The 22,335-nt window shown below is 34.4% G+C and overlaps 1 protein-coding gene across 11 annotated transcripts in view; it reads left to right on the top strand.

Moving 5' to 3' along the window:
* LOC132701054 (glycine receptor subunit alpha-4) overlaps positions 1-22,335 on the top strand; it is a 91,033-nt gene that overhangs the window by 39,637 nt on the left and 29,061 nt on the right. For all 11 annotated transcript variants that reach the window (XM_060668696.1, XM_060668697.1, XM_060668692.1 and 8 more), the window contains 2 exons: positions 16,672-16,758; positions 19,114-19,202. In XM_060668696.1, the coding sequence (XP_060524679.1) occupies positions 16,682-16,758; positions 19,114-19,202 (166 nt within the window). In that variant the 5' untranslated portion in view covers positions 16,672-16,681. The remainder of the gene's footprint in view (positions 1-16,671; positions 16,759-19,113; positions 19,203-22,335) is intronic.

Below are 22,335 nucleotides of genomic sequence, written 5' to 3'. Positions count from 1 at the left end.
GTTTCTCTTTTTTAACACTTTAAAACGTGGAGACCGTGGAATGAAGCAGATGTTCCCCTGTTAGAAAACAACGCAGACGACGTGAATATAGTAGTCGAACCTAATGATAATTTAGAAGACGAACTACCGTAGCAAATAAGCAAATAAAAAAACAGATCCATTTGTCTTGAAATGATAAGCAAATTGTTTTGAATGTGTACAACTTTATAAGAAATTCTAAAAGGAAAGTAGGAGCAGGACATGACCAAAGTTGCGAAGTCAACAGTGAAAAAAATTGTTGATAATGGAATAGTCAAGTGGGAAGTGAGGGAAGATGCTGGTATTTGGCGAGTTTTAAACAGCAACACGCAGATCTAATAAGCATATAATCTACGATACTTATAAGAGTTTTTACCCTAGAAGAACTGCATAAAAAAGTACTGACACACTTAAATATTAGTTCTGCCAATGGGTCGTTGCGTCCTTTTTTGAAGAATATGGATTTTCAGTTCCAAACAATTAATAAACATCAAGTGCTAACGGAATCAAGAATTTCGAAATGGATAGGCATAGGTGGATTATTTAAATGCAGTTGAAAAATTTCGATAGCAAAATAGGCCAATTTTGGTTCGACACTCACGATAGAGTAAAAAAATGTTGGTGAGTACTAGACGTGCCCCTTTCACATGGAAAAAAACTATCGCCAAATACTGTTATTCTGTTGGATAATGCCTCGTATCATCAAATAAAGAAGAATTTCTATAAGATAATGATTTATATTTTGAGAGAGCTACACGAAAAAACAACTTCGGAAATCGTTAAAAATAAAACATTTTAATAAAGACTACAAAATCGATTCGATAGCACAACAAAACAATGAAATCTTCAGATTACCACTTTATATTTAGACGATTGAGACGATTTGGTCGGAGTTGCACCAAAATTTAGTGATAGTACCATAAAAGTAAATTTCATTACAAAGCTGGTCTAACTGTGAAAAACGAGTAATAAGAGAAGATAATATTTATCGAAAACGATTAGTGGCTGAGTTGATAATTAAACTACGTGACGACAGTAGCGATGGCGATAATTTTTTAAGTGACTGATACTTTAGTATTATTACATTTAATATTTTGTATATTAATAACGATAATATGGAGATATTGTTACTTGTACTAATTTTTTTATTTACATGTTTTAAGAATTGCTCGGCGAAGAAGATTGAAAACATTCTTATATCCAGCTTGTTAGTGTAGGTAGATAAATTCGTAGGACGGGCCCGGAATGGTTACGGGTAAAAGTGTGTTCGGCAGGGTGTTCTGTAAGGGACTGTGGTGGGAGTAATATACAGTATGCCAAGTCAGTCACGGTTCGGTTGTAAAAGCACTATATTTCTGGTCGAAGTATAACATAACTCATGAAATTAACTCCAGTTAACTTGTGTGATTTCGACTTGACATTTACCAATCTTACAAAGTAACTCTGCTTAAGGAGATATGTAGCGGTCCGACAGCGGAAATTGTCTTTTTTTACTGTAGCTGCGTGAAAATATCACAAATTGCCGCACCTTCCGCGGAAAAGTCGAAGAAATTGCCCTGAAAAAGCCAGTGGATCCCGACACATTCCTGGTCTACGACTGCCATTAGTTTTCATTAAACCTCGTCGTTCCCTGTTCCCTCAGTAATTCCTGTTGCAGCCCGAGAATTTATGTCTTTTCTTTTATTCCGGCGCTTCGCCATATTTGCGTTGCCGCAACGGGAAAGTTTAACCACTTGGCATTTGCGCGGTTTCCAAAACGGGACAAACCGTATACACACGTGCGGCTGTTATAAAATAAGAAACGAATTTCCTTAAGCGAAGGAAAAAAACGAAAATTCATATTAATGAAGCCCGAAATAATTTATCATTTAGGGAAAATAAAGAGTCTTGTCAGTCTAAATTTATCCGAACTAGGAAAGTCAAATATCCACGGCAGCGCCGCCATCGCGGATATAATTTATTATTCTCGTATTCACAGGCGGGGATCAGGCTTTGCCGTAATGACGTCGCAAATGTGCTTTTAAAAAAGTCCCGCTCCAAAGTTAATATCGGCGGGTCATTTAACCGAACGAAAACAAATTGCAATTGCTTAAAGTTAAACGCGAGCTACACTAAAACTTGGAATATTAGCCGAGCCGGAAATTTGTATATTGAATTTTATCGGATTTCTTTTTCTGCCACGCACGAACTGAAGGAGGGCGCAGAAGCCCCGCAGCACTACTACTTAACTTACCTTTTAGAATAGTAAAACTTCTCCAAATCACAATTGTATGTGAAAAAAGAAATTTAAATTGACAACGCTGCACTAATCTTGGAAACCCGGCAACAGTGGTCAATCAAATACTGCGCACTCGCAAGGCAACGTAGAACAAAACAATGCACTGTCATTTCAGAGCGACAGAGTGTAGTTAAATACGTGCCAAATGGCCTCTGCTTTGGGATCTATTGAGTTGAGATGAAACTTATATGGGAGTTAATTTTGGGAATAATAGCAATTACAGTGTTACAGAACGAACGAATACTGCTTTAGTTGTGTTTCCGTTATTACTCGCGGATAACATTCTTCTTCTGAGTAATTTTTATTGCTTTGCAATCATAGCAATACGATTTATGATAATATGCTTAGTTATATCTGTTCAACTTTTTTTTTCATTTCTTTTCTCTCTTTTTTTTTTTTGGTGGAATTAGAGCAACTTAGCTGCATATCGCGCCTTTCTTCATCTGGATATATATTATACATTGTCACTGTGTCCAGAAATAAAGAATTTATTATTATTATATTGTTTACACCATTTTGCGTTTCATTGGCATGTATTAAGTTTATAAAAGTTGATAGGAGAAAACACATTCGAAATAATAAATAAAATATGAGAACAGAAACCTTAAGGATTGCCTATTGTACTAATTTTGCATGTGCTCTACGATATACTAGTGTGCAACAAGTGCGGTAAACGGCCTTTGACTCACGAGTTTTTCTACGACCGCTAGTTTTTGGCTACATTTTCGCAAAACAACACGAATAAATTCACTGACATGGCCGTCAGAATTGACAAACGTCAAAATTCAAAGCGTGGGAAATATCTCCGAAAACATCCGATTGTTCCTAAACCCGTGCGGCAATAACCCGGAAATGACCGAAGAAGCTTAGGTCCGTGGGACAAGAAAGTCACATTTTTGGGTAGTGTTTCTGACATAGCAAGATGAATTTTTAAGCAATTGCAGGTAATGACTGCTTATGCAATGTATATTTTGAACTTCTAATTTAATTCAAAAATTAAAACGAAAAAATGCTACCTAATCACAGACTTTCGATAACTGAGAAAGGACCTTAGTATGAGTGCATTACAGTGTGTCCAAGATAAGGCTATCATGGGGATATTGAAAATCATACGAGATACGAAGATACCTAAATTATAGGTTAAATAATACCTTGTAACTGTCAAATTTGAATATTTTTTAACATATCAGTTGTAATATTTTGAAAGGCCCCAAGAACCAGTCTTCCCAATTGACCCTCAGTCTGAAAAACTTGCAGGTAATTTTTGTAATATCCCAGTATAAGAAAATCGACTTGAATGAGGTCCGGAGAACGACGGTACCAAGAAATGGCTGAATGATTACTTATCCACTTTTCCGGAAATCTGTACGTGAATTTCTAACTCTTGCAAGCGGTAGATTCTCCAAAGTCGCATTTCTGACGTTGCGGTAACGTCCACTGTTAAGACAACCACATTATACATTGACTAGAGGATTATTGCCCAATTATAAGCATTTCGCTGTTTAAACATTCCATTATTTGTGCCATTCTTTCGTCCCACCAAATAATTTTATGGACACTTCCTAGTATTCCATTCGCAAAATGTTCTTCGTCTTTCTTCAACGCCAGGTCTGAGAGCTGAACAAATTCTAAATTTAAACGAGTGAAATTTTCGTTTTCTCGAAAAAAAAAGGTACAGCTAACAACACATTATTGATTGAATTTTTGTCCATTGACGTAATGCAGTTAATCTTCTAAAAATGTTTGTCTTCGATTTTCTTCCCTCTGGGTAGTTACTGTTATTAAAATAAATAATATTATTACGGTAAGTTCATTAAGAATATCAATTAAATTGTAAGTTCCTGACTGATAATGGTTCTACTATTAACAAGACCTCTTGATTCGCAGTTGCGGTTCAGAGAACATATTACGAATAAACTAAGGGTTGCCTATGCTAATTTAAAATTAATTTATGGCAATATACACGTACTTTGTCAGGGAACTCGTAAGATGCTGTGTGAGTCACTTGTTCTGTCACAATTTAATCACTGCAGTGCTGTGTACGGACCGTGCCTGGATGCGTCCGATCGTTACCGTGTCCAGAAGGTTCAAAACTCCTGTCTAAGGCTAATTTATGGGGTAAGGAGGAGAGATCATATCTCCCCGTACCTTGCTGCGTCAGGGTGGCTTAATATGCACCTTCGATGCAAATTACGAATGAGTTCTCTTTATTTCAACATTCTTAAAACAAAATTACCTTTTTATCTTCACAGAAAAATTACTCTTAACATATCAATACACAATTTGAATCTGCGTGGAAGACACCGACCAGTTATACGCCGTCACCGCAAAGAATTATTTAAAAGATCATATTCCTATAATATAGCCATTTGCATTAACTCTATTACTAATTTTAATATTAATCAGTCCAATTCAACGTTTAGGAATAATTTCAAAAAGCAGTTGTTACGTACGCACTAATATTAAGCTCTTCTACAAAACATGTGCCCCTTTCCTTTCCTTCCCCCTACATTTCTTCTCTTTTCTTTTCTTTAGAATTATGTGTATCTTCGCTTGGCGCTTTCAAATAAATTCTATGAAATTTTTTATTATTATATTATCGCTGTTAAATTGAGGCCTGCACAGTATCTAGAACTTCTAGATGGCTGCCCTAACAAGGCCTATTGTTGACCATATTTCACGTATTTAACTTTGGTTATGTAATTATTTCTATGTAACTTTGATAGTTATAACAATAAATGTATTATTATTATTATCTATTTTTAAAAGTAACACGAATAACGAACAGGGAAAGACAAAATAGTTTTTATATAAATTTTTATATTTCTCGGTTAAAAATGTATATAGAAGGCTTTGAAATTTGCGAAGCTTCGCTCTTAATTGGCCGCGTATCGTCTTTGAGCCGTTTAATTTATGCCGGAGCTCGTTTGCAACCTAAAAGTTTCTTAGTTGATAATATGCACGCCGCAAAGCTTGGATCCGTGTATCTTTGGCGAAACTTTTTAATTATCTTTGGGTCGCGCGAAATCGAAAATGACTTCTTAATTGTGGTCGGTATCGATAGCTCGGGCAGAGATGAGGACAAACAAACAAAATATGATACTTCTAGTGTTATTAAGTGCCTTAGATACGTGCTAATGTTATATTGAAAATTTGAACGTTATCAGTTTTTTTTTGCTTGAAATATTTACTCAATTCAATGTAATGTAATCGAAGGACAAATGTGCATTGCAACGTTGCCCCCCGGCTATCGATTAAACAAAACTATTACAGTTTATTATATGGTAGTCTTTTCCACGGAACCATACCAGTGATATCAGCATTTATCACCACTCTTGGAGTCGATACAAAACCGAAAGGTATTTTGCGGCACAGTATGATACGAATAATAATCAAGTTTGATTTTGAAACCGAATTGTACTAATATAGAGCAGAACGTCCCAAATAGACGTTGTCCGACGCACCTGTTTCAATCTTCCCAATCGACATCTTGCAGCTTTCTTGTGCTCATCGCTTTTGTAATGCCCTGTTTCCAATAGGTTTTTGGTCTTCCTCTTTTCCGGTGTCCTTTAGGTTGCCATTCCATTGCTTGTTTGGGAAGTCTTGTATATGACATTGGTTCCACGTGTCCATATCAAATTAATTGTTTTCTTTGTTTGAATTGTTTGAATATCGATTCCCATGACTCTGTTGTTTCGATCCCTGTCCCGCATTGCGTCCATCTCAACAGCTTCTACCCTTTTTTTATGTTTTTCTGTAAATCTCCAACTTTCAGCACCAAATAGAAGGCAGGATTTTACTAACGTAGGCTGTGTTATTCTTTTTTCTATCCCCCCGTTGTCTGTTCCTGTTGCATCAAAAGTAACTCCCAGATATTTGTACTCTTGATAATATTTAATGTGCAACGTGTCGTTTAATTGTAGATCACCAGGTTCTCCACCAACATATAGATATTTGGTTTTTTCTATGTTAGCTGCAAGGCCCCACTTCTCATATTCTTCGATCAGTTTGCACATCGTGTACTCCATATCCTTTTTATCATTTCATATTACCGCTTGATGTTCTACAAACTGCAAGGTGTATAATTACAAGTGATTAAGTTCAAGCCCCATTCCGTTAATTTTCCGTTTCCTTTGCTTTAGGGCTGCATACACATAGATATTGAACAGTGTTGGAGATATACGGGATCCCTGTCTGAGGCCTTTATTTACTGGGAATTCCTTGGTGACACATTCCCCTAACTTGGTGTGGTTCCTTTGTACAAATCTTGTAGTGCAGCAATGAGTGTATGATTGATGTTTGTGTCCTTTAGGATTTTCCAAAGTCTTGTTGTCGGTATTGTATCGTAAGCAACAAATCTCTGATTGTGGACATTTTATTCTCAATGATTTGGTTGAGGCAGAATAAGTTGTCGTTACAAGACCTTCCTGCACGGAACCCACATTGGTCTTCTTGTGATTCATTAATTTCTGACTATATCATCGCACTAGTCACTGATAGTCCTCTGTAATTCTCACAATGCTTCTTCTGGAACTGGATTTCCATTAATGTACAAGTTGAAAATATAAGTTAGCATAGTATATAATGTCTCGTTTCCATTTTTGAGCAGCTCAGGGTAAATGCCTTCAGGACATGGTGCTTTTAGATTTTTTAGACTATTGCGTATTTGGTAATTTCTATAGAAACTTGTTTACAATATATTTCAGTACCTTCCATAAATGAATCATTTACGAATTCTTCTTCTGTCAGTAATCATTTGTAGTAATCAATCCATTTATTCTTCCTTCCTCCAATATATCTGTTAATTTCCTTCCGTCCCAGAGCTCATCCTACTAATAATTCTATTTGCTCATTCCACCACAACTCCCAATTAGCTTATATAAAATTATGTTCATTTTTGTGAAAATTATTTTTGTACTATATTATATGAAATTAATTTATTATATTATTTAATAATGATAATTCTAAAATGTACTTTTTTGCTATTTCTGTGCTATGTATTTCAACGAAATAGTAATTTCAGATTTCAGATTCCCAGTTGGTTACCCCCAGGTGTAACGGTGAATATCTAAATAGTAACGCCCCAAATAGTTTTTGGGGTCCCTTAACGCACATACGAAGCAGAAATCAAACCTTGAGAGGTCGACGACCATCGAAACGAACTTTTTTACGCCATAATTTATTCACGTTACGTGCCCATTCCAGACGGAAGCTTATTGCTATGGAAACTTGCCAGATCCCGATCGCATTTTAGCCGTCTCGCAAGTTATGCCGTAGCCACTAAAACAAAGCGCCGGACTTAGTTTTGGAACGATTAAAATCTAACGATACTATGAAATAAGTCTTTCCTAATAAGGTATTGCTGTAACTGCTTTTAAAGTATATTGGTTATTGTTAGTGTTGTTAGTTTTTGCAGGAAAAAACATATTTTTTTTATTAGTATATTGTGTAGGTTAAAAATGATAATAACAAAAAATGAGCATTTGTTTTATAGTTTTACGGAAAATTGATTATAAAACTTACCAAAAATAACTTCAACAGCTATTTTTGTTAATAACGTCAACACAGTTTATTAACGGGATTATTTATTGACAAAAATTCTCATTAAACTTTTTATAAATTAAAATTCATTTCTCTTTAATTGCTAATTGTAACTATTTTAATTTTGTTATTTTTAGAGAGGAGAAGTACATTTGTACATCGTTGAAATACATAGCACAGAAATAGCAAAAAAGTACATTTTAGAATCATCATTATTAAATAATATAATAAATTAATAACATATAATATAATACAAAAATAATTTTCACAAAATTGTATATATTTTTATATAAGCTAATTGGGAGCTCCATATTAACTTAATTTGTATTCGTAACGGGTACCCAGGATTACTAGGGAAGTCCGTATATCACAAATAACAGATCAAGTGCACGTTTATCATTGTACTAATGCTGATACATCACTCACAACGGAAGAAATGTTATCCATATCGATTAGATTTAATGTCAAAGGTCACGGCACAATGTTAATCTGTTAAACCAACTCAGCCAAGAGCAAATCTCTATAAATTAATGTCGAAGGATTTAGGTACAGTGACAAAAACGTCCAAGTTGATATTAACTCCTCATCAAAATTAACGCACCACTTAAATTTGGGTCAACATCAAATTTAATTTTCTCTGCTGCTGCTGACTCGACTTGGATATACATATACATGTATTTTAATTCTAGCTTAGATCTTCAGAGAGGGGGGGAGTGGTGCAACAAAAAACAGTTTTTGTTAAATTTAAATTTTATCCTTAATGTTTATCATATTCTGTGGGAACGTCCGTCGCAGGTCAATGCATAGTTCCATCTTTTCTCAGCAGGAATATTTCAAAATTATTTAAATGCTGTTAATGTTGGAACTTTGAACTGGCCTCCACGCAGCCCAGACCATAACACAATCGAAGATTTTTGATGGAGAAAACATTAGTCAAATATGGACATATCCATTAAGCACAATTAAGCTCTTCCTTAGTGGGGGAAACACGCGATATTGAGTTTTTGTGCTATGATTTTGTTTCAGATTTTTTTTGTAGCAGACGTTTAATAAGTGAGATGACGACGTGAATAAAAAATAGAAAAGATAGGGCTATGTCTTGACCTAAACAGAATAGCCTGAGAATGTGGCAAACATTGAGTATAAATCTGTTTTTATTTTAAACACTTTGTACATGCATTAAATTAAAATTTAATTAAAAGTTTTTAGTGATGCGAAGTGTATATAGTAGATTTAGTACATTTAGTTTAGTCAAGGCTCCGTCGAGGTTCGTTTCAAAATAAATCAGAAGCAAATTGGAGTTAGAATTAAACGGTACCCATATTTGAAGCTTGAACTTATGCTAAACTTGAAAATATTGTGCCAAGTTGTAACGAGTTGTAGTAGGGGTCAAGACGAACCAGTAGTAATATTCCACGTCGCTTTATCTCAGATGTTACGAAACGAAACTGACTTTTGAACCGTTCAAAATTTACTCCGAATAGAGTTAAATTCACTTTATTTTATTTCTCGGGTGTTTTGTCGCCGTCAACAAAGCCGTCAGTCTATCCACTTAGTTGCCAGCGCAAATCAGGAGACTTCCCTGCAGGGGAAATATCGATTCCACTTGGTCGTGTGCATGTACAGGGTGAATTAAATGTCACGCTTTGCGGCAGTTCTCGGTTCATTTTAAAATAGAAACGGGCTCCGTAAAATTATAGAGTAATTATCCTTCCCGCAGCGTTAAGCAAGAACTGATAAAATCAAATAATTCCTAATCCTCAAGTAGTATAGTAGTGCCAGTTCTAAGCCACTTTTGGCGGGAAATTGTGAAGTTTCGTGAATGTTCGGTTGTGTTCGGGTTGGCGTGCGAAAATTTTGAATCTTCGGGTATGTTCGGATTGACGCGGGAAAATTTTGAATCTTCGGATATATTCGGGTTGGCGCATGCGTTCTGGTTTCCGCGGAAAATCTATGGGGCCGCATGCGTCGTATAAATCGTATTCGGCTATGAGAGTTGAACGGGAAAGGAAATAGCAGTGTGTAAACAGCAACCTCTTAAGTCTGAATCGAAGTTGACTTGTTTAACCGAATAATAAATATAAACAACCAGGACTTTAGCATAATGGAACATGGTAACATGTTGAAAATTTCTAATTGAATGACTTATTTTAGATTTCGTTTCCTGTCACATTACACCTTCATATTCCAAAATGTCAACGTCTATTTGCATTTCTCAATTTGTAGGCATTGATTCGACAAATTGATAATGAATCAAGGAAGAAGGACTTACAAATGAGAATGAAAAAATCGGATATCATAACAATCATTCCAATTTTCAAGGCGAACATCATCAGTTTATTCAAATCGAATATGCATCATATGCTCTGAATGATAAATTAAATAATTCATTTTTAGTATTTTGTCTGTTATTTAAATAAAAGAAATAAAAAATTATTATCCATCAAATTGCTTTATTTGGGAAGAGAGGCATACAACAGAGCGTTATTTAAGGAACACGTACATTTTTCAACGAATCAGCATTTACAATTCTAGGGCAATCGGTTTTCATAACGTGCTCAGAAAAGTTTCTTTAATATATCCTTTCAAATCGTTGAAATATTTAGAGGGTTTGAAAAGATAATGTAATAAATAAATAAATAACAATGAACGAATTTCTTGTTGGAAAGAAAGTCTACTACTTATCGGTCACTGCTTATTAAACGTTGAAAAATGGCATTTACATAATGCTAATTGTAAATAGAAAAAAGGACTGTTAATAATATGATTCCGTCCGATTTCTGATCTATAAAGACGACAATTCCCTGCTAATATCAGTTTGTAGCACAGGAAGTAATTTTAAGATCATTTCTAGATCAAGCTAGTTTCGGCTAGGCGGTTCAGAAAAATAAAAATTTGAAGGCTTTTGTTCAACAAAAGTTCCTTTTATTATAGGTGCGACCTGGTGATTTAAACGAAGTATACCTTTTTTATTAAGAAAATATGGAGGGATCAGAAAATTTAACAACTGAAGCCATATACCGAGTGGAATCCATTGAAATGTGGGGAAAACAGCAACAAATTTAAATTCTCAGCTCCGAAAAATCCCCAAATACCTAGGCTTGTACCATTATGTCGATTCTTTCAGATATTATGGAGAAAAATAAATTAATCACATCACAATTTAACATCCTGTACCTTAATAACTGTGGTCCATAGTTCTAACAACTGTTAAAATTATGCGACGAAAATCTGGAACACCTTGTATAATGTATAATGGAGAAATTTTTCATCTTAGGCAGTTGTTTAGGTATTTTTCAGGATCTAAGATTTATTTTAATTAATCAAAGTAGCAATTTTTAAGGAAACAATCTCTAATATTATTGAAGTTTTGAAAAAAAAATAAAATAATACAATCATAGAAGGTTTTTTTTATGACATTTTGACTATGTAGTCAACTCATAACTAGTTTTCTATTTCATCCATTACTTTTCCGTTAAAATGATGTCGACGGGGCCCATAAATTCAAAATAATGGGTATTTTTACGTCTACTACATTTTTCCTAAAACGGAGAAGCAGTTTCGTGAAAGAATATGAATATGCATAAAGCCTTTTTGCGGCTACTGCTATACATACCGGCGTCACCGGTTATGAGGATGTAAACATTTTTTACAATCAATGATTTTCCATTCTTCATCCGCGTGCCTCTCGGGGCTTATTTGTAGCACTGCAACATTCGTTTCCATTAATAGGGTTGACGTTAAAATGGAATATTTGCCTTTTGCACATGCAACCCGTCATAATTTCACTGCTGCCTCGGCGATTAGGTTTAATGCAGAAAATAATTAAAACCAATTAAAACAAACTGCTTAATAATGTACAGCGCATTTGCCGCCATTCAGTCGAATATTTTTGCTCATTGAACTACGTGCCGAAACTGGTTTGATAATTTCCAAAAGATTAGTTAAATTTTTTTCTCATATAAAACGTCGATAATTTTCAGAGATCGTATTTGGTCTATGGTTACACAGGGAAAGTGTAGAATCGGAAGTGAAAAATAATACCCAGTAGGGAGATTTAAAAATAATCCTCACTATATTGGAATAACATAGAATTGAATTCTTGTAAAATAAGAACTTTTGTTTCCGTTATGAGACATTCCAACCCATTGAAAAGTGCAACCAAATACTATCAATGGCGTACTATAATTTTATCCGAAATGAATTCAGTTTCTTCTTATAACTTACTTATAGCGTATAACAATGGTTATTATTCATTTTGATTTAGGAATAATAAAGATCTAGAATGAAAACAAAAGCTGGTAGAAGGTTTTTGTAGTAGAAAATTCGTTTCACGTTTTTAGGACTTTAGACTGTTGACAATTTACTTATTGGAAGTACTCCAGATACGAAAAAGTCAATTTAAAATTAATGAAACCAGATTTTTGGATATCCTTAGAATGTCCACTCTACATATGGGAAACTAAAAAAGTCTTTTAGTGTCATGTTTGAGACACTGACTTCGATAAATTCATTTTAGATGTTTAAAAACTTTTGCAACCTCTACAAAAATTTATTAGGATAAACTACATATATTGAGGCATTTCTCAGGAAAGGAAAATTGCAGTTGAGTGTCATCAGCATGAAGTTGATAATCACAAAATTGGATGATGTTGTAAGCCTGATGTGATCCCAAAATACTATACTCGGATACTCAATTATTAACAGCCAAAGGCATAGAGATAGATTTGTGTTCCGTCATTTAATAAAGATGATAAAAATTTAGAAGTCAAAACTATGATAAATAAATAAGAACTATAAGTTCGGATTTTCACAAAATTATATATTTTCACATGACAATTGTTTCGACAACAAAATGCAATATTTACAAACTACCTGATACTATATATACCGAAAAATGACAATAAAACCTTAATTAATGTTGTTGTTAGAATTTAAGTTTAATAAAGGACAGGTATTTAAATCTAATTGATCATTTGAATGTCTCATTTTGTTGATCAAAATCAATCAAAATTGTCATAAAAATGTGTTTTTCTGTGTTTAAGTGTGTAGTATAATTAGAATCCGGACTATTGCTTTTAAAATCTCTTTTATGTTCGTTAATGTGTTTCTTGCAGGATCTACCGGTTTGTCCAATATAAAGTTTAGGACAAGATTCTTATTTCAACCTGTAGAGACCTGTTTTTTGAGATTTTGGATATTTCGTTTTATTCTTTAAAAAAAAAATCGTATTGTGTTGCTAGTTCTGAAAGCTATTTCTAAACCACGTTTTGACAAATGCTTTGAAACTTTTTCACTGGGTTCTCCTACGTATGTAATTCTTTTCAATTGTTCGTGTTCTGTATTAGGTTTCGAATAAATAGAGTTTACTGTTGTCTGGATTTGTTTTTATTTATAATTTTATCGATAATGGACGGATTGTAGCAGTTGTTCAGTGCAATTTGTTTAATGATATTAAGTTGTTTGTTGTAATTTTCTGTTGAGAGTGGCGTATTAAGAAGTCTGTGTATAAAAGAGTGAAATGCAGTCATTTTGTGTGTATAAGGGTAACTTGAGCTGTTATGTATGACTGTGTCCGGGTGTGAAGGTTTATGGCAAATGGAAAAATCTAATTTGTTTTGCGTTTTCGTAATAATTAACTCTAAAAATTAATTTTTTAAAAAACAATAAATCTAAATGTCCAAAATTTCAAACATCAGGTGTCTACAGGTTGAAATGTGGATCTTGTCCTAAAATTTAATTCAGACAAACAGGTAGATCCTTCAAGAAACGCATTAACGAACATAAAAGAGCGTTTAAAAACAATAGTCTAGATTCTAATTATGCTACACACTTAAACACAGAAAACACATTTTTGATGACAATTTTGATATTTTACATACAGCCACAAAAAGTAAAAAATTAAATTTATTGGCAGCTATGGAGATTTAAATACCTCTCCTTTATTAAACTTAAATTCTCACAACATTAATTAAGGTTTTATTTTCATTTTTCGGTATATACAGTAGCAGGTAGTTTGTAAATATTACATTTGATAGAGACACGGTATTGTCGAAACAATTGTCATTTGAAAATATATAACTTCGTGAAAAAATGAACTTTTAGTTCTTATTTATTTTATTAAATGGATTTTCATCAAGTAAAAGCCACCTCAGTTCAAAACCATGATAGCAATTTTGTTATTATCATAAACCGTACAAACATCACCTACTTCGTCTGCAGGAGAGCCTTTAACAGCTATAAAAAGATCTATCTATCTAAAGATCGATTGTCCATTATTTTCTCCCGAATCCCGAATCTCAGAGACCAGTTGAAATACGCAAATAAACCACCCTGTACCGGCATCGTTGAGGTCACTGAATTTTTTCTACTCCCTTCTGTAAAATACCTAATTACACAACCGATCTAGCGTGCGGGAGGCGTCACTTTACCACGCAGTTTCGTTTCCCACGGATCAGAGCCACTTCGAACATTTTCGTGATTTTACCGCACGGGTTTTGGAGCAATCGGATGTTTTCGAATGTTTCCCACCCCTTGAATTTTGACCGCATTTGTTGCATATTATACTATTATATTCCACCAAAATAACTCCCAGGATTGCGAAAAAGAAAAGGAATAGAAAAGTATAGCACACGTCAAATTTTAATTTGTAATTGGCATAAAACTGGATCGACTTAACCCATTCATCAAATGATCCGTTTTCTGCGGACCATGTGAAGGGTAAAGACGCAGAAAGAAAGAAATTTTTTGCACAAACAAAGCCTCGCTACTGCTTTCTGCTTTTACGTTGTCGATTTTTGTTTCAGCGTTCGCGACTGTTTAAACGCTTCTGTTTAAACTTCTGATAAATCAGACTTTTTCCGAAAATACGTTCGGGTTCAAATGATTCATCGTCAAGCGGCGCAAGCGAACTAAGTTAATTTCCAACCCCCCGTTGGTGAATTGTCGATATCCAGACTATCCGTGGTTTCTCGGATATAATAATTTCCACGTTTCCCAAAGGAATACCGACCTGCGTCTGGCCAATGCATTAACAAAGATATATATACTCCGCATTAAGCATGGAAAGTAGTTAATATAATAAAATAGAGTATACAGAGGGCGTGGTAGACGCGGCATTGGATATATTAAATTACAGAAAGCTCTGTTAAATAGAAAAAAGACTTTTGGTTAGTTTTGGTTAGTTTGGTGGTGGTTAGCGGTTGGGTTAGGTTCGGATTAAATGTTATTATTAAATATTATCTTTTAAACGTATAAATGAGCACTCCAGATGAACAACTACAAAAATGTTTAATTTATTTTGAAAATTATCATGGTTCATTTCTAAAATACATTTATTTCAAATAGAATTATTATTTATTATTATAATTTAGAGGATACTACAGAAAAGACCACCTTTTGACTTTATTTTTTAATAAACGTTGGTAATCCTGCACTTGTCCAATCGAAATTAGATTGATCGAATTAGATCGAGTCTACTTTTGTTCGGCGCCGACGATACCGAAATAACAAAAAAAAAACAACTTTCGACGAAATTTCAGTCGGTAGCAAGACGCTTCCGCGAAAAATTACTTTTGCAAAAATGCTCGCGGTTCGATACCCATTCGGCTAATGAAAATCGTATCGATCCATCGGAAACAACTTGCAGACGCCAAATATACCCGGTGGCCAACAGCGGCATAGTAGGAAGTGGTAAACCAAGAGAGTTATTTCACTTTTTATAATAATAATAAGACTGATCCGTCTAGTTGATAAACTAGAGATGGAGAACAAGCTACCGCAAAATACAAAATTTCTAATAAAAAAAAGAAAATTAAAAAAAGGGACAAGAAGGGGGAGACATAAAATTCATTGACGAGCAATAACATTTTCTTTTTTTTGAAACACTTAAATAAAATTGAATATGACAAACTCTTTTTCAACTGTGCAGATATGGGGAAACCTAAACAATCTGACATTAATAATCTCCATTTAGCATTGTAAATACAAGTTTATCAATTTGCAATACAAAATTCCCGATCTACATGGATATAAACACGAAAAAGAAACTAACAGCTAAGATCATGATATCTGAAAAGCTTTTAATGTCAGGCAGTAAGTCGTTAAAATTGTTTAAATCTGTAATATGGAGTTCTGTACATTAGTAGAACATAAAATATTCACAATATCTTGAATTAGAAAAATATAACCTAGTCAGGAACACGCTGCACAATTACGTTAAACGCTGCTATTTTTTTGTTATTACATTTTAATATAATTCACAATTGTTCTAATTGATATACAGTTTTATTTTTAGATGTACACTTAACATTTTTTGGTTCAGAATTGCTTAAAAATTGTTTATTTTTTTTTTATTTCAACAAGGGTTATAACGAAACCTGAACAAACTACATTATTACTTGAACAGCATTTTAAAATGAACACCTTTGCTTACTCAGGGACGGATAATTGAAAACAAATCAGTCGGTCCACTCATCGGGTACTTTTAAACTGCGAGCTGTTTGGCAATCTGGGCCACCCGGTATTTATGATTTCAATCGCGCGTGACACGTGATTAAATTTGGTGATAATTAAAAATTATCATATACGAAGCATTTATATAAGAAACCCATTGAAGCTGGATTCTTCTTATTTACCTTGCTTAACTAAATACGCAAGCAGATTCATTGATCGGGTTTAAATCACCTGATCATATATTAAATTTAAGCATCAGACATCAGACAAATTCCATCACAACTTGAAGTCTTTCCGATGAAAAATTTTCTTTAAATTTTTGGAAGTGTTTTTCTCTTCTATTTACCATTCCTTTTGTTAACGCTGCATTTTATTTCCAGATGTCCTAATATGGGTCAGACTTGGATGCTAGTTCGTGCGGCTGCCATACTACTGGTGACACGGCAAACGCTGGCGCTGTCAGACATGTAAGTAGTAGTACATCTAATCAGTTTTATGTTATTTCAATTCACTTTTGAAATTCAATTAGCACAATTTCTTGGGTTAGGTTTCAAAATAGCGACCTAAGATCCGATTTTCTATAGTTCATTACGACTGTATTTCCAACTTTTATAAAAAATATATATATTTCCTCCGAAATTACATTATCGTTTTCAAATTGCGACATATTTTTTTTTTAAAACAAATGAGGATTTTGCTGGTCAAGATTGCAATCGCGTACTACTCAGGAATTGCATCTTAATCTGTGTGCTCTTAGTATTTTCTGATTAGGCTGCATTACCGTTTTCATTTTGCGTTTTTTTTTTGTAAATTACTCAAAAATCGCCCCTTTAAGAGTATTTAAAGCCCTTATGTCTTTTGCTTCTGTTTACAGAAATGCAAAAACTAGAACCTGTGGTGAGAAATTGACAAAATGATAGTTCACAATCACAGTTTTTATGATATTTTAGATGCGTTTGTTTAAATCAGGTTTACATCATCAGCAGTAGAGATAAACTAAATAGCAAAATCTTCAAACATTCTTGAAACCACTTGATCGCCCTAAATTGTTCGTTAGTTTTGGTTACTTATTTAGTTAGCGGCATGTTGAACTCAATTTAATGAATGCTACCTATAAAGTGTCCCACGACATGGCTGCTATAAATTTGGAGTGTGTTGCTGGGGTAATTTCAAGTTTAAAATGTCAAATACCAGTAAGGCTACTTTAACTGAGCTACAAGTATTTGAAATCTTAATCACCATTTAAAAAGAAACCACTTTGTTTATGGATTGTGTAATGGAAATGGATGAATATCGTCGACGATTTCCCACTGGTAGAGTGCCTTGTAGAACTGTTTTTAGCAATGTCCATTGATGTTTGAGAGAAACAGGCAATTATCTTCATTCGGGTTTAAAGGCCGTCGTCGATTGGAATTACTTCCTAAGGAAGTAATTCCAATCGACGACGGCCTTTAAACCCGAATGAAGATAATAGCTCATCAACGGGCCGCGAAAGCCTTAACCAATTTATCAGAAACAGGCAAGTTTCCTGCAGCTACTTCTGAACGTCCCATTCAACAGGAACTTGCTCAAGAAGAGGCAATACTTAATTCGATTGATGCTCAACCTCAAGATAGATTTTCGGTGTATATTTGGTGACCTATTGATCCGCCACACAGTCATTCGCTATTTACGTGTCATTGAAAGTGATCTTCCAATATTATTATTAGATGGTGTCCCTCTTAATGTAAGACAACAAATGTGGATTCAGCACGATGGTGCACCTAGTGGACAAGTAGCACAATTTCTTAATAAAAACTATACAAACCGGTGGATCGGAAGAAGTTCAGCAGGTTCTTGACCAGCAGGGTCACCTGACCTTAAGCCCTTAGATTACTTTTTATGGGGGAAACTGAAAACTTTAGTTTATGCAGAAAGTATTAAAAGTATTGCTACTACTTCAATTCTAAGAAGAGCTAGACTCGGCATGCAGCAACTGAATGGATACTTTAAACATTGAACTGAGGAGGCTTTTACTTGATGAAAATCCATTTATGAAAATAAATAAGAACTAAAAGTTTCAGTTTTTCACGAAATTATACATTTTCACATGACAATTGTTTCGACAACACCGTGTCTTTATCAAATGTCGATTTGATAAAGACACGTGAAAATCTGAACTTTTAGTTCTTATTTATTTTGATACTCTAAACAACTAATTCAATAAAATTAAATACAAATAAATAAAAAATTACAAAATAAAAAATAAAGGGGTTTCTTTTAAATGGTCTTTAAAATTTCGAATTCCTGTAGCCCAGTTAGAGTTCCGCTGTTCATTTGACATTTTTAACTTGAACAACACACCCTATATATTGAACTGTAATCAGAGAACGTGTTATTATTATTGTTATTATGCATTTCTAAGAGGGGGTTTTTATGGTAGACATTCAACGGTCTTTCCACGAACTTAAAAAGTGAATAAAAAAAATATTTTTAAGTTAAAATGGGAAAAAAGCCTATTCGGTAATTAAAATTATTAAGCAATTTTAACTCTGCTTAGATTCATTCACGTTTATTGTAAGTTTGGTAAATTCCAAAGGAATTATTTAATTATAAAAAGTTATATTGAAATTCTTAATTCCGGGATATTTGAAGAAAAACGCGGTGTTGCCGATGTTATCAATTTAGTAAAGAAAATGTTACAAAACAGGGGCAAGCATCCCTCTCGTTTCCAGTAATTGGAGAAATATTTTCCTCGGCGAACGGCGAGCGAAAACGAACTCAATCCCAGACGCGTCGAAACAAAACTCAAAACTAATCAATTTTCCATTTACCTTTTGCAGCTTTGAAGAGGGGAAATCCGATAAGGAAATCCTGGATAATCTTTTGCGGGCTACGCGCTATGACAAGCGGCTTCTACCTCCGGTGAGAGGTAAGTTTCCACGAACATCGCTAGAAATACGCTTTGTAGCCGTTTCAACGGATAAAATATAAATTGCATGCTCTGACGTCTATGTCGTCGAAGCTATATAATTTCGAAATGGACCGAACTGAGCTTAAAACAATAATGATCATTAATGACCATATGCAAAGATAATTTAGAAATTTTCAAAGCTAAAAAACTTATTTTGGTTAATAGAAAAAACGATTGAATGTGGTAGGATGTTATCATGGTATAGTCTGTCTCAATTTCATCGCGTTGGCTTTCCCCAATAAAACTTGAACGATGTTATTACACATTCTTATTGGGTAAAGCCTTTAACAAAAAAAATATTCTTACTTGAGTGACGTGGCATGGGTGGGCCAGGTATAATTCTTTCTCTCTGATATATTTCTTGAGTATTGACCATTTTTGGTAGCGTTGAATAATCGTTTTAACTGTGCGTTTCGAAAAAAATATTTTACGAGAACATAGCGTCGAAATCATCTGTCGCTTGATGCAAAACAGGGTGTACGTATATGAAACTTTCAAAAGGCTCTTTCGGACAGAGAAGAAGGAGTTAGGATTGGAGGAGAAATTATCAACAATATACGATTTGCGGACGATACGGTAGTCCTGGCTGAGTCTCTCGAAGACCTACAATTGCGGGTGGATAGAGTTTACAACGAAAGTCGTGCAATGGGGCTCACAATTAACATAGAAAAAACTAAATTTATGGTTGTCTCAAAGAACCCGGCCAGGCAACATCAGTTATACATAGAAGAACGAGCTGTTGAACAAGTCGAAAAATACAAATATTTGGGAGCGTACATCACCTCTGGCCTAGATCAAGATCAAGAAATTAAGGTCAGAATCGAAATAGCAAGACAATCATTTCTTGGTTACAGGAAGATACTCTGTAATAAAAACTTGTGTCTCAGTTTGCGATTGAGGTTCGTCGAATGCTATATATGGTCACAATTATTATATGGGGTAGAAACCTGGACACTAAAAGCACAGATCATCAAAAAACTGGAAGCCTTCGAGATGTGGCTGTATAGAAGGATACTAAAAATTCCCTGGACGGATAGAATTTCAAACGAAGAGGTCTTACGAAGAACTGGAAGCGGTAGAAAATTAATAACTTTAATAAAAAGACGCAAAACCGCATATCTGGGGCACATCTTAAGAAATGATAAATACCGTCTACTACAAACTATTATGCAGGGAAGACTAGATGGAAGAAAAAAGAAATCCTGGCTAAGAAATGTCAGGGACTGGACAGGGTTCAATGTGGGGGAATTGTTTTATATTGCGAGGTATAGAGAAGCGTTTGGAGTAGTGGTCGCCAACCTCCAATGAGAGGGAGAAGGCACTGGAAGAAGAAGATATGACACTTTAATCAGTAGAGGATTTATTAAACAAGAAACTTTAAAAGAAACCTGTCTACTTACAAAAACTCCATAGAGTTGTGTGAAACATAGGATTGAAGTACCGCAAAATAGACACAAAGCAAGCAGTAATGAAAATACACAGATTATGCACTTGAAGATTTAATTACCTCAAAGAAACTAAACAACAGATCCATAATTTACCTTGACGAAACATTGTTCGATGCCCACGATACTGTATCCAAAGGGTGGATTGATTCTACTCAAAACTGTCAGACGAAAGCACCTCCAAATAAAGGAAAACGCATCTCCATAATAGACTCTGGGTCAGAAGACAAATTTGTTCCAAACTGCTTGCTGTTGTCTGCAAAGAATATTAAGGATTCCAGATCGGATTATCATGAGGATGCAACTGCCGAACTTTTTGAAAATTGGTTTGAAAACAATTTTTTCAAAAATATTCCCAATTGTTATGGATAGCGCAAGCTACCACAACCGTCTGCTACGCAAAGCACTAGCCGTATTATGTTCAAAAACTGAAATGCAGTATTATAAATTTAATAAAAAATGCGAAGTGAAGAAATTCAGTGCACCACATTATAAAAATTGAGGATATTTCTATACACAACAACATAAATTCTATTATAATTAATTTCAATGACTACTCTGATAATGAAACAGAATTAGATTTAGACATTTAGAATAAAAAGTAATTATGTATAGATATTCCTGGTTATCAATTTATGGTATATATATATATATATAATGTCATTGTTTTTTCTTAGTGTAACTTAATAAGATTCTACCCACCTAAATAAACAAAAAAAATTATTATCACTAAAATCTTTGAGAGTCATCCCGAATGTTCTGTCCTTTAGTACCTACCGGATCTGAGTTTTATTGCCGTCCAAACTTCCATAATTGGTGACATAAGCCAGCACGATTAAGATTGAGACAGACTACATATAACTTAATATTTCTTATGGGTTTCCCAAGCTACTAGACTCTCATCCAGCTATTCCCTTACGGGTTACAGATTTTTTAAGTGAAATTTGTTTTTTATTTTAAACTCACTCCGCAGATAAATTTTATCCTCAGCATATCCCGTCCCATACTATTTACAAAACTTTTGTATTCCTCCTGCGTCCGTTATTGTTGAATCGAACTTGCTGACATTTCGCCGATCATCCTGTTGGCTTCTTCAGAGCTGACCTGTTCAGTTTCACAGTTTTAGTAAAGCTCTGAAGAAACAGCCAGGATGATTGACGAAACGTCAGCAAGTCAGCTGAAACTGTCAATCAGAGATTTACTGACACTGTGAAAACTGTGAAACTGAACAGTTAAGTTCTGGAGAAGCCAACAGGACCAAGTTAGATTCAACAACAACCAGGAGAAATCCAGAATTTTTGTAAAGAATATTAGTTGCTTTGAAAAATTAACCCGTCTCATATCTACGATTCTACGGGAGCAGGTGAACCGGTCACTTTGGTTAGTTAATTATTTTGCTTTGTTTCTTGTATTAAACTGACTCGGCGGATCAATTTCATCTTTTTATCGATACATTAAAACATTCTATAGATAGAGGTGAACAAGTCACTTTGTTAGTGATTGATGCACCCTGCATTAAATAAATTTTTGGGGTAGGTTCAGTTTGGGTTAGTTTAAGTAGATGCGTGTTAATGATTGGAAAAGTGTTTTGCGAATTGTGTTTGTAAAGCAGATACATGTTTGTAGAAAACTGATTTCAGATATCT

Source organism: Cylas formicarius, unplaced genomic scaffold (assembly GCF_029955315.1).
Source record: "Cylas formicarius isolate icCylForm1 unplaced genomic scaffold, icCylForm1.1 PGA_scaffold_4__25_contigs__length_36172078, whole genome shotgun sequence".
NCBI classification, from domain to species: Eukaryota; Metazoa; Arthropoda; class Insecta; order Coleoptera; family Brentidae; genus Cylas; species Cylas formicarius.
This window is presented reverse-complemented; position numbering and strand designations above follow the sequence as displayed.